The sequence below is a fragment of the Porites lutea genome, chromosome 1 (assembly GCF_958299795.1).
Source record: "Porites lutea chromosome 1, jaPorLute2.1, whole genome shotgun sequence".
Lineage (NCBI taxonomy): Eukaryota > Metazoa > Cnidaria > Anthozoa > Scleractinia > Poritidae > Porites > Porites lutea.
In genome coordinates, this window is record NC_133201.1 from 31,166,701 (window position 1) to 31,179,604 (window position 12,904).

The 12,904-nt window shown below is 38.0% G+C and overlaps 2 protein-coding genes across 2 annotated transcripts; one reads left to right on the plus strand and one right to left on the minus strand.

Moving 5' to 3' along the window:
• Positions 1-3,400: 3,400 nt before the first annotated feature.
• On the minus strand, positions 3,401-10,471 carry LOC140927916 (uncharacterized). Its single transcript, XM_073377620.1, has 8 exons — positions 10,292-10,471; positions 9,928-10,020; positions 9,537-9,752; positions 7,431-9,194; positions 6,893-7,024; positions 6,044-6,133; positions 5,419-5,497; positions 3,401-3,708 (listed from the first exon to the last, which is right to left on the minus strand). The coding sequence occupies exons 1-8, from the start codon at positions 10,434-10,436 to the stop codon at positions 3,492-3,494; spliced, it is 2,736 nt and encodes a 911-aa protein (XP_073233721.1). The 5' UTR covers positions 10,437-10,471; the 3' UTR covers positions 3,401-3,491.
• A 37-nt stretch (positions 10,472-10,508) lies between these two features.
• Positions 10,509-12,274, plus strand: LOC140927926 (kelch-like protein 25). The gene has a single exon (XM_073377633.1). The coding sequence runs from the start codon at positions 10,517-10,519 to the stop codon at positions 12,272-12,274; it is 1,758 nt and encodes a 585-aa protein (XP_073233734.1). The 5' UTR covers positions 10,509-10,516.
• The last annotated feature ends 630 nt before the right edge of the window (positions 12,275-12,904 follow it).

Here is a 12,904-nt window from a genome sequence, read left to right on the forward strand (position 1 = left end):
TAATCCACAAATCGGTTAACTTAAGGGCACATTCATGTGACTTTTGAGGGAAAGGCGAAGTTATTTTAGAGTGAAACATCTTACATCGAGTTGATAGCCTTATATGTACACCCAAAAAATAGCAAACATGTTCGATCACATTCAAGAGCCATAATGGCTCTTGATCACAGTAGATTAGGCCTCAAAAACAAATTCTTGGAAAACAAATCAGGCCGAATTTTTTTTGCGTTCGACAGGTTTACTTTACAAATTCTTGCCAACAAATCTAGGGGTGTGAAAACCAACCTTTCATACTCTTTTAATATACATCACATCTGAGGTGAAACAATTCTATTTATCATACGAACCTCGGACAGAATGCGGCATTTCACAATTTTTCAAGACAAATTACACTTAGTCAATATTCGGGACGATCAATCGTTGGCTTTTAGCGAAACCGTTCAAAAAAATTCCAAAATCACCCATACTGCCAGCCGGTTCTCATTTCTAGTGCGAGCTGTTAGTGTGGTCGAGAGTTTGAATGAACTTTAATAGAGTTACCCTTCAACATAATAACGAATTTATTATTATTATTTTTTTTTATTTAATGGTTTCAGTTATAACGATGTGTAATCTTATAAAGCGTTTGATACGCGCGACATTTTTTAGTACTCCTGCAAGCGATGTTCATGAACGATGAAAACAACCGGCACGTACAAGCGATTAAAATTGCAAGAGAGACTACTAACAATCAATAAAAGAAATATAATTCGGTGAAACATTTACAGAGGCAACAATTTTGATTCACGAAGACAAGTATTAAAGTGTCTCTAAAAATCCTGAGTCTTTAAGCGTAAAGCTTAAGCCGGCTTCCCGGTGCGGTGTTTACTGTTTTCGAAGGTGAACTCCTCGAAGCAAGAAAATCGCTCAAAGTTTTCTTTCTACAGCCACATTTAAAACTAAATATTCTTCGGATCGTTTTCTTTCTATTTGCGGTGAGAAAAGATATTGTGAAGGCCTTTTAAAGTCCTGTAAGCTTATATCAAACCTGACGCTATGTCAGATCATTGACTCAAATCTTACAAACGTGCATAAACTTGCCGCATAAACTGTGCTCGACTTCATGAAATTAAATATAACAAAAACAAACATCAAATACAATAATTACTCAGGCTTACCATTCGAGATTCAGTTCCTGAAAGCTATCAAGGAAGGCCACAGTTGGTTGAGACTTTTAAACCCTCTTACGCATTAAGCAAGGTAAAAAACAAAAACGATGCCATCCGAAATCGGATTACCGAATTTTGACAAGCGACGCATTTCTCAACCAAAAACCCAATAAACAAACCAGCCATGAATAACAGAAGACTCTTGATAGAAGCTGTATTTCATTTTGTACATCCGGTCTAAAAAGGCAGTTAAAAACATCACAAGTTGACACAAAACTCTGTCAGCTTCAGCTGTCAAAGTAAACAACTTTCAAGATGCTGCATAAATTTTCCGCATGAACTCACCTGTCAAATTTTGACCAATCAGAGCATAAAAATTGGACGTAGAGCGTGACCAACGCGTGACCATGGTAAGAAAAGGTCTTCTCCGCCTGTATTTTTAAAAAAACTGGCTGAATTTTCGCGTCCGAGGTCAGTTTGAAATCAAAATCTTAATAGTGCGGGGCCATAATGACATAAACACAACAAATTTCATATGGATCACCGGAAAAAATAAACTTAAGCCAGCGATCATTTGAAGCTGGTAATTTGTCAACGGATAACTGCAAAAAAAAACTCGACCTCGATGGGTCGACACTTGAGCCCGCGGTACGGTCAGGTGATACTGGTCAGCGGATACCCTGTTTTGACAGCCGTCAATTGATCACAACATTGATGTGCAATTAGTTTTTTCCTGGGCTCCCAAACTCGCTAGAAAGTGTGAGAGGAAACATTGGTTACCCTGTGGTGCGGACGGACGGTCGTTCGTTCGTTCGTTCGGTGTACGGTCACGTGATTACCAAATTTTCTTGGATGGGTAGATTCCCTTAGCTATGGGGCTCCGCCCACGCGCGCGCTTCGCGCGCGTGGAGCTCCGCTAAAAATTGTGCATTTTTGACTGTATGACTGATATCTCATATAACTTGCTATACACATGTGATGTTTACACCTCATTGCAATACAATTCATTATGCTTTATTCTTAAAAAATTGCTTAAAGAAAAATTAAGAAATGGGAAAATCGGCTTCCTAAATTAATTTCAACCATTTGATATTAGGGAGTGTTTATTTGCAGCATAGGTGTCTTTCAGGCATAAAAAAATGTTGATGCAACTAAGTGCAAGTTTAAGTCAATGTTCACTCTCGTCAATCTTATTTCCAATGTTGAACTTTGAATCTGTTCATCTGACCTTCTTTCTCCCCACCCCTCTCTCCCCAGAACACTTCATCGAAGCCAAAACACCTTCCTCTAAATTTCCATTTGGACAAGGCTTTTATGAAATCTGGAAATCAAACGGACCCATATCTAGGTGCTTATAAGTATGGTAACTAGTGCGTGGGTGTCAACTTAATTACGAAGACATTCTCAACAGTGCCATCCAATAAGAAATCTATTATAGAATTCTCTTAATGCACGCTCACCAACAAGTAGACCTGTCCATTCACTGAGCATTTCATTGATGTGCAATAGAAAGGATTTCTTAAGGCTGAGAGGTTACATGAGAGTTGTGGGAAAAGCTACTGTCGTTTGTATGCCTGCTCACATCTGTAGTGCTATTGTCCAGTGGTGATGGTGCAGTGCAGCAGTAGCGCAACAGATGGGAAATTACTACACACCATATTTGTGCTTGTTGAATTTCTGGTAATAAATCAAGAACAACGTTTTGTCTTTATGGCCTGGTGCACTTCTAAAAACGAAACAAGTTTCGTTACAATTTTCCTTAGTAGCTACCTCATCACAATAGTTCTGAGGAGAGAGAGTAAAGCATTCATGGCATAAGTGCTGATTGTAAAGAATCAAACTAAACCACAGCTGTAATCAACTGGCCATTTTACTGGCAAAGTGCATTTTATTAACCTGCAAATCAACTGACCTGTGAATACTGACTCTTATGCATGACTACACAAAATAAGTACAAACTGTATGTTTTCACGAGACGAGTACATTTTCTTCCTTCTCTCACTGTAGCATGACTTTTACTGTGTTGTTTATTTGCCAAAAAAAGGTAGAAAAATGGGATGAAGAACGCTATTTAAAATCGTGGTTAAAAATCCTTGTTCAAAACCTTTATAGCAAAAGTTGAAGAACAGAGAAACACACAAAGACAAGACACATAATGCTTTTGAGATTTCATGATCATCAGATCACATTTTTTTTCCCCAATCCCTGTAACATTATTTTAAGGAATTATTATTTCCCACCCCTAAAATTACTGGGAAATGTTTTTCAACAATAAATCATCTAGAGCTGGTGTATGGATGAAGGTGCTCATAAGTTCTGCATGAAGTTCGGGCATCAGCGCATTCACATTTGACTCAAAAAATCTGCAAATAAGGTTGCCTTGTCCAAGTGTTCTACTATCAAAGTGTGCACCACACATTGGAGATTTGACAAGACCTGATGTGGTTTTGAGCCCAGAATATTTGCTGCCGTCAGTTTGAGTTCATCCAGTTTTCTTGGTTTAATGCACTCCAGAGATGAGGCTAAAACTGACAAACCTTCCAGTGATATTGGGTTGTTGCTATGAGGAGGAAAAAAAATAAAAAAGGAAGATTATAATTTTGGATCATAATTAGGTATGCTACAGTTGCAGTTCTGTGCAAGCAGCCCCCTGGCCTGTTTCCGTTGGTAGCTTGCTTTTGCTCTTGCATTGGGTGACTAGGAAATCTTAATTTCCCATAAATGTCATTAAACAGGGCACCTTGAAATTCACAGGTTCAGTTCACAGAGTTCCTCTCAAGAGGCCATTACCAAGTTCCAAAAACTCTCACTTTCAAAAAAAAGATAGTTACAAAGGCAAAGACGCCCACAAGTTAAAGGACCAAATGGCCGGAGCTTATCCTGGTTTCTTTATAGTATGAAGCATGCCTAAGAATATTGCTACTCTCCCCTGGATGGGATGCTGGTCCATCGCAGGGTTACCCCTCAGCACCATGTCGCCAGTACCCATTAATTTATACACCTACGTGAAGAGAGACAAAGTGGAGTAAAGTTCCTTGTCTATAAAGAAACAATGTGATGGGCAGGGCTTGAACCCCGGACATCCAGATTCAGAGGTGGAGGTGTTAACTGCTTAATGCCACACATGCCTCCACAGTCTTTTAAAATGAGGCTAAGTGCAAAATCTTTCTTCACTGAAAATGAGTTTTATGAGCATGAGAATAAAAAATCGTTTTCATATCAATGACTTAATTTGCACTAGCCTTGCTTTAAGGTGGCTAAACACAGTTTTGCAGGCGGTCAATGGTAACTTGCATGATGGCGCGTGTTTTAAATGGGACACAAACATGGTGGCAAAAAAAGCAATGGTACACAGAAGACAATTTCTACAAATCTACTCATTAAAATTTTGTAACATTTGGCAGAATTTATACTTGTATTGTATTTTAAATAATGAGAACTTTCAAATGGAAGTTGAACAGACAAATTTAGTGACACATTTAACAATTAATACAGTACAATAATTGATCATCTAAACCCATCAGTTAAAATTTGGTCAAATAAGTTTTATAGGAAAATCTCAAGAGCGAATTTCATGTAAACTGAGCAAAAGTGAAATTTTAAGGTTGTATTCAATTGTTCCTGTTGCCATGGAAACAATCAAAATCTTTCATCAGTATATTTTTCACTTGTCAAGTTTCAGCTTGTGAGCTGCAACCTTTCTCTTGCCATGATTTGGCAAATGACATACACTCACAAACTGCCAAAACTGTATTCAGCCACCTTAAGACTGAGGCTTGAAGCAACTTGCTAATGTCCTATTTATTAAAAAGTATCTTTCATAATAAAACAAACTAGCGATTAGAGGTTTACACAACCAAGTTAATTTATAAACATACCATAAATTCCGAAAATAATCAAGCCCCTCCATGTACAAGCCCCTCCAAATAATTATAAGCCCCCCCCCCCCCCACCCCCAAAATCGTAACACAAAAAACCCCCTGTTAAATCACCCCTCCAAATGTATGCGCACCCGGGGGGCTTGTACTTGGAATTTGCCCTCGAATACAAACTAAAAACAAAGCAAAAATGGTAAATTTCCTCCCCACTACAAGCTAGCCCATCCCTTTTGAAAGGCAAATTTCCCTTCGTACACCTTAGCCCCTCCAAAAATAAGCCCCTCAAAAAGGGCCTTTGAAAAATATAAGCCCTGGGGCTCATTTTCGGAATTTGACGGTAAGTCTGCCATTAATACATGTAGATGAAAATAATAACTATTACATTAACATACCTTAATTCTAATTTGTTTATTCCTGAAGTTTTGCTTGGATGAGTGAAAACTTGTGATAAAGCAGCAATGTGAGCATCACCTGCACAACAAAAACAACACCACACAACAAAGTAAGCATGGTGTAAGAAAGAAGAAACGACACTTTTTTTCTAGGGTTGGCAATAACATTTATGGGGTGGTCATTTAAAAGCCTGAGCATGCCAGCGGTTGCCAATGTGTATTGGTGAACAAATGTGAGCAACTACCCTGTATATTATAAGCATTCATTTCTTAACTAAAACCATCTGTGATTATGATCTACATGTATTTGAAGAAAGTGAACATGTTTCATTTACATGTACAAATAGTGTTGTGCAAGGCTGTCACTAAGTTACTTTTCAAATTTCTGTGTTAATTTATGAAAATTTTTTTATTAATGCACAACAGGTAGATGGGGAATTAAACAGCTTGCAGTGTGGGATTTCGTTTGGTTCTATTTTTCTTCTATTCTTTTCCTTTAATGAAATTAGCCAGGGAAGCACCCCTGCCCCCAGGAAGGCCGACAGCCCTGGTTGAGTCAGCATACTGCAATGTGTTGATGATTTAATTGAGGTTTGACTACATGCACGGACTTGAAAAAGCTCACCTAAAATGTTTTCTCCCAGCTTTAAGCTTGTTAAGGTGCTGTTGATGCACAAGGCATGAATTATGTCACCAAAGAACTCTGAATCTGAAACTGAGATGGAATAAAGAATGAAGAAAACGAAGCTTATGTTATAATGACTTACATTGTCAACCATTACAATGTGTTGACATGTGCATATAACTTTGATAACCATATGAATAAATGATTATAATTCTTATGGAAGTGCATTCACAGATGATTGGGAGCATGCAGAACAGGTTTTTCCACTTTTCAGTGAGTGAAAGCAAGTGGGAGTCCCAATGTTGCATGCCTTAGAATTGAAACAATTATACAAAAAAAAACATGAACAACAACAACAACAATAGGGTGCAAAGAAAATCATTTCTACAGCTTGCCATTCGGGCAAGCTGAAGCTAGCATTTTACTAGCCCAGACGTCATTTCAACTAGCCCCAAAAACTTTTTGTTCTTCTGTTATTCAAATTCCTCATAAAACATCACTTGCCCGTCGGGCAAGTTAAAAACAGAATTCACCAGCCCGATAGCAAAATCCACTAGCACTGGGCTATCGGACAGTACTTTCTTTGCACGCTGAACAACCATACAACAACAATGCTGGTTCTGGAACCTGAAGATCAGAGGTTCTAATCAAATCTTTGATTGCCATTTTCCAGCTCTAATAACAAAAATAGGAATTTAAGAATGTTGGTTTTTAAAAAGAGGATAAACCACGTCACAACTCAGAGAAAAATTTAATACATTTGTACCAAGCAGAACTAACATAAAATAATACACATATTAAACAGAAAAATGGCAAATTGTCAACACTGAAGTACTTTCTTAGCTTTACCTCCGAGTCCACAGCTGCTGAGATTCAAATCTGTGAGTGTTTTGTTTATTGTTAGCATCTCTGTCAGCTTGTTATTTCTACTGGGATCATATCTGTTGCCTTTGACAGACAGGTGTTTCAGAGATCTGTGACCTGATCAAAGAGCAACATTACACCATGAAAGAATATTGAGATCAACAGTGAAAACGTAATTAATGTAATTTTAGAAGCCCGGTAAACTCTGTTAGATAAATATAATTGTGGAGTCTCAGAAAAGGCTTAAGGCTGAAGGGTTATGTCCAATATTGCATGTTAAATTAAATAATTATACAATCATAGCCTGTTGTACCTTCTATTAATTTTCTCTTCTTAATTAAGCTGATCTATAAATAAAAACCAAGAGACAATAATTGATGGAGAGTGCAAGGGGTCAGGGAGGGTACATCTTTTCCTTTTTCTGCATTCATCCATTCACTCTCTTGTTAAAAATATTTTGAAAAAAATCTGTAAACAGGATTATAGTCAGTGTTGTTACTATGTAATGTGTAAATAGTCATACCTGTTATGGCATTAAAGATGTCTCCTAGCCCTGCAGTTGAGATATTACAATTGACCAAACTCAGAGAAAGAAGTGAGCTATTACTTTGCAGTCCATCAGAGATCAAGCTTGCTCCTCTATCCCCAACTGGACAAGTCAATCGCAGTTCTTGGATGCCAACAAACTCTTTGGAATTGCAGCCATTAAACTGGATGATTTTACTGGAATCTAAAGCTGGAATTTCTGTGAAATTAGCCATGTTTGATGCTGCTTCAAAAGATCCTGGATAATTCTGCTCAAAAGCTGTTTTTGTACAGTTGTCATTCCTGTTAATGAAGTTCAAGTCACCATTGCCAGGCTCATTGAAACTTTCATGGCATGAACATGTCTCCCTAATCGAATATTCTTCTTGACAGTTGTCAACTTCATTGTTTACACAGGAACCATTATGCAATGTGAATCTCTCATTTTTGACTGGAACCTGAAATTTTGTTTTTCTTTTACTTCCCAAGGAAATACCCAGATCCATGCACTCTGGTTCGATAGAATCTTCACTATCTGTTGTCTTGGATTTATGTGTAGAAGATGCCTCTAAATTCTTTAGTGAACAAAAACAAACATCTTTTATTGCTGTTCTTAAATGTGCACAGAAGGCTTCAGAAACTTGAAAGGAAGAAAGTTTGAACTTTGTCAAAGACTTGGACTCTTGGTTACACTTCCAGCAAAATGAACCAATTAATCTTTCCACAAGAAACTTTGTGATGCTATCACTCACTAGGTTATTTGTGATTTTCAGGCAATGCAGTTCTCCTTGTGTGCAGAGGAGATAAAGTGTATCCATTAACTTCTGTGATAAGCTCAGAGGCTGGAAGCTTAGACCATTGTCTTCAAGTGTCAGTGACTTTAAGTTTGTCCAACATTTTAAACTATTAACAAACAGTTCAAGGAGATCTTGATGCAGCCAGAAGGCAGTCAGCTCAAAATGAACTAAAGAGCAGCCAACATTTGATAAACTGTGAAACAGTGAAAGCGGCTTTGTAGGTTTAGTAGCTTTTGGGATAACTTGACAGTGGTCTGAGGTTTTATCTGTGTCTTGTTGACTGTCATTTACTTGCAAAAGCTCTCTTGGGACTTCTTTGCAATCCCGTCCATGGTTACAGCAGCTAAACACTGCATCAAAGAGATCTGGACTAGAACTTGAAGAGGCTTCACTTGTGCCTAACTGAGGTAAACATCCAGTGCAACTACTCCAGGATGATTCAGAGAATTTTCTACATCTCTTTGGAAAAACTGACAAGTCATCATCAGTAAACTCATAAATGTTGACATCATCTAAGACACTTGGAGGAGATGTGCAATTTCCCATTTCATTAATTAATTTCCATGGTAGGGATTGATGAGGATTATCATTGTCTTCAAAAGGAACACTTTCCTCCTTTTCTATGTCAGCAATGTTGCAACCATTTTCTTGTAATGGTAACAAGGAACAAAATATTTTACTCCACAATTCAACACTGTTTACTTTGCAAAAACAGAATCCAATAGATTTCAGTCTCTTTGATATAAATACTTGAAGGAGATGACACAGTGGCTCAACTCCATTGTTTCTAAGCATGAAAATTTCTAGAAATTCAACACACTCAGCAAGTTGCTCAACAATATCCCAGTTCTTTGCCAGATAAATAATTGATGGATTATAAATCCTAAGATATGCTGCATATCTTGCACAAGCTGAAATTATGTTTTGCAATCTGTAGTCATCACTTTCTGGAATGAAAAAGAAGTGAACATGTTATTTAAATGGCATTATCTTTCAATCACTGATTTATTATTGTGGGGGACAAAAGGAGCCCCCAATCCTAATCTCCAGGTTGTATTTACGCATGCGTCGCACATATGTAGCCAGCATTCGTTTGGACTTCCACTAAGAATGAATGGAATGAACCTAAAATGCAATTTGATCACATGCATTCAGAGCTTATATCACTCGTAACCTGATCATGCATGTTGTGACTATCTGTCACGTGAAACTTACCCAAAGCACATCATTGGAGGAAAAGCGTTTTGACCTTCGATCATTGTTGCTTGCGCTCCGTAACCTTTGGGTATTACTAACAATAGTTTAGTTATCATATTTCATACCTGCAGATGACGAACAAATTTTTAAACCACTGACGTTACATCCATTAAGAGCCTCTTGTAGTAGTCTTTGAAGGTAATAAATCTTCCAAAGTTCTTGTTCTTGTGTGATTCCCTTTGTTTTAAAGTACACCTCAGGCCACTTACTCTTTCTTGGCCACTTTGCAGTGTAAATGTTTCTCCAGAGTGGATTAGTGTCAATTCCTTTCAATTATTTTTTGGAAAGAAATACATAAAAAAATGTTAAAAAGATTGATGCACCAGAGTACAGACTCATGATGTTGGTCTGTGACAAGAAAATTTATTGTATTCAAAAACATACCACATAAAGCTTTAAATGTATTAAGTTCTATTAACAAGATACTTTTTTCCAACATACTCATTGCTTTGAAAATACTGGAGTCTTCAAGTTTCTCAATCTCTAGAGGATCAAGGTTTTCCAAAATTGGTAGGAGAAGATGTCCTGGAATTCCTTGAAAAAAAAAGGAATAGCATTAACGCAGTTCAAAAGAAGCTTGAGACAAGTTCAATCTTAAACTAATAAACAAGCTGTGCGGAAGCCATTTTGAAAATTGAAAGCTTCTATATAATATTGCGACAAGAACTACGAGAAATCATATTGGAAAATTTGAAATTTGGATATAAACACATGATCTGGAAAAAGAATAGTGGTTTCACTGTTCGGCACATCATAAAAATTGCTATTTTACCGCGGATTGGTTAAAGCAATCATGGAATTTTACCTAAAAATTCTTCAGGTTTCCAGTATTTCACATTAACACGGATGAACTGAACGCATAAATCCTCAAGTTTAGGAAAATGGGCGACATACTCGCAGTTATCCGCCATATTGTGAAGAGTGTCAGAGTGAGATCTGGTAACAAACATTTCCCCAGTGCTTTCTCGGTTAGGGTTTTCCTCGCAATGTGTGATGGGTAGGGGAGTTCACTTCCGCATCATCCTGCAAAATGGAGTGTCTGGCTGAATCGTTGTCTGCAGATCCTTCCAAGCATCGTCAAGAACTTCTCGAGCGTCTGGATATCTTGAGAAACAACGATAGCTTTTGTGACGTGACGATCGCAGTAAAGGACAAAGAGTTCAAAGCTCACAGAGCTGTTTTAGCGGCGGCCAGTCCGTTCTTTCTAACTCTTCTGACAAGCAACATGAAAGAAAGCAACGAACAAATGATCAAAGTAGAGCTAGAAGAAGCCACTGAAACTGTCATGGAAGACGCGCTAAAGTACCTTTACACTGGAAATGTCACGGTCGTTGAGGAGAAAGCTCACAATTTGATTGCAACGGCAAATTTTCTTCTTTTGCCAAGCCTCAAGACAATGGCGGGGAATGTCCTGAAAGAGTCTGTGTCAACTGAGAACTGTCTTTTTAATTATTACTTTGCTGAAAAGTATGAGTGTGTGGAGCTGAGGGAAAAATGCCGTGAAGTAATCAACTCGAATTTCAGTGTTGTTATGGAAACAGAGGATTTTGTGAATCTCGATTTGAAGCAAGTTACGGAGTGGGTGTCTAATGATGATGTTATTGTAAATGCTGAGGAAGACATTTTCCGAGGAATTGTCACGTGGGTGTCTCGCAACAAGAGTGAGAGAGAAGATTATTTTCTAGAATTATTGTCTCAGGTTCGCATGATATCTGTTTCACAGGACTTTCTACTTAATCAATTACCAAAAGAAGAGCTTGTCATTAGTAATTCTAAAATTGGCTTGAATTTTGTGTTGGATGCCATGAGAAGAAAGCTGTCGGAAACTGATGAAAAGGCTATTCAAAAACCCCGAAAATGCCTTTTGATACACATCCAGGGCATTTTTCTCTGTGGAGGAAGAAAGACACTGTGCTACTTTCCACAGAAAAATATATGGTACAGGATGGCAGACACACTGTTTGAACATGACCATTCCACTTTCACTCCTGCAGAGTTCATGCACAAAATTTACATTTTTGATGCAGGATCGCATAAGGTGGATGAATCTACAGCAAAGGTGATGGAATACTTAGAAGACAACAACACCTGGGCAGCAGCTCAAGGGGCTGCAGCTACTTTTGGCATTACTCATTACACTGTTTTAAATGGTGACTTATATGCATTATATTTACAATACCACAAGACAGACATCTACAGATATGATGCAGAAACTAATGATTGGGATAGAATGGAATCTTTGGCTTTTGGACAGCGAGAAGCTTGCATTGTTACTGATGAACAGTTCATGTACATAATAAGTGGGAGGGAAACCAGTAGAACATCAAGATATGATTCACAGGACAAGAAGTGGGAAGAACTTGCCTGTGTCAATAAGGGAAGATTTAATGCTTTTGGTGCTGCTATGAATGGCAACATTTACATTGCAGGAGGACATAACAATACTTTGTTGAGCAGCATAGAATGTTCCTGTGAGTTATACTACACAGCTACCAACGAGTGGCAGCTGATGCCAAGTCTCAAGGTACCTCGATGCAGTGCAAGCATGGTGCATTTTCAAGGGAGACTGTATGTGCTGGGTGGAACCTCAGTCACTGATGGTGGTTCTTACACAAGAGCCTTAACAGTTGAATTGTTTGATTCAGAGAGGAATGAGTGGAAAGAGATATCACAAATACCAGTCGAAAGATTTGAAAGTCAAGAAGAGATGAAGAAAGGGAAGAGATTTAAAGCTTGTTGTGCAAGTCTCAGCAAAAAAGTGATAAACAGACATAAGCCACTGGACTAAGTGATAACCAGACTCTCCTACGTCTTGGTTTAATCTTCAGCTTCTACTTTAATTTTTGTTGGTTTGCTACTTGTTGATGTTTTGATCTGAAGCAGGTAGTGAATGTAGATCCATCTTGACAGGAACATTCAAGTCACTGACTTAAATTAAGTGTTGATGTAAGAAATGTAGTCTCCAGGAACAGTGTACATGTGTACAGTCATGTAGCTGGGGTGATAAGCATGGAAACTTTATTGTAAAATGCCATGACTATTTCTAAGTGCTTAAGATGGCATTTATAAGCATAGACCCAGTTTTTCAAAAGATTGCTTGTGCCATCCAGCACATCCCAGTTTATATGTATTAGGGAAACTGGTAATTCTGTTATGTGCATGTATTGGATAGAAATTATTATTGTAATGTTATCCACCCTGTGAACCACTGGGACCTGGTGTTTGGTGCTTGGCAGCCTACTGATATTCCAGTATCCTTACACAATGCAATTCCCTTGTTTTGCATTGTGTATCACCTACTGCACATAACACTGTGATGAGAAAAGTGGCAGTGATTTTCACTGTTCACCTTGTTATAAAAGGCCCTTTTTGTAGTCCAAGTGAGTTCATAGTGATTGTGATAACTCTTCAAGGTGTT

Excerpts from the sequence above, each read along its gene's own strand:
- LOC140927916 (XM_073377620.1), bottom strand. The coding sequence starts at position 10,436 with ATGTTTGTTACCAGATCTCACTCTGACACTCTTCACAATATGGCGGAT. Across the intron at positions 9,195-9,536 it reads TGCAGGTATGAAATATGATA|ACTTCTTTTTCATTCCAGAA; the intron begins ACTAAACTATTG and ends AATAACATGTTC. Across the intron at positions 5,498-6,043 it reads GCTGGGAGAAAACATTTTAG|GTGATGCTCACATTGCTGCT; the intron begins GTGAGCTTTTTC and ends TTTGTTGTGCAG.
- LOC140927926 (XM_073377633.1), top strand. The coding sequence starts at position 10,517 with ATGGAGTGTCTGGCTGAATCGTTGTCTGCAGATCCTTCCAAGCATCGT.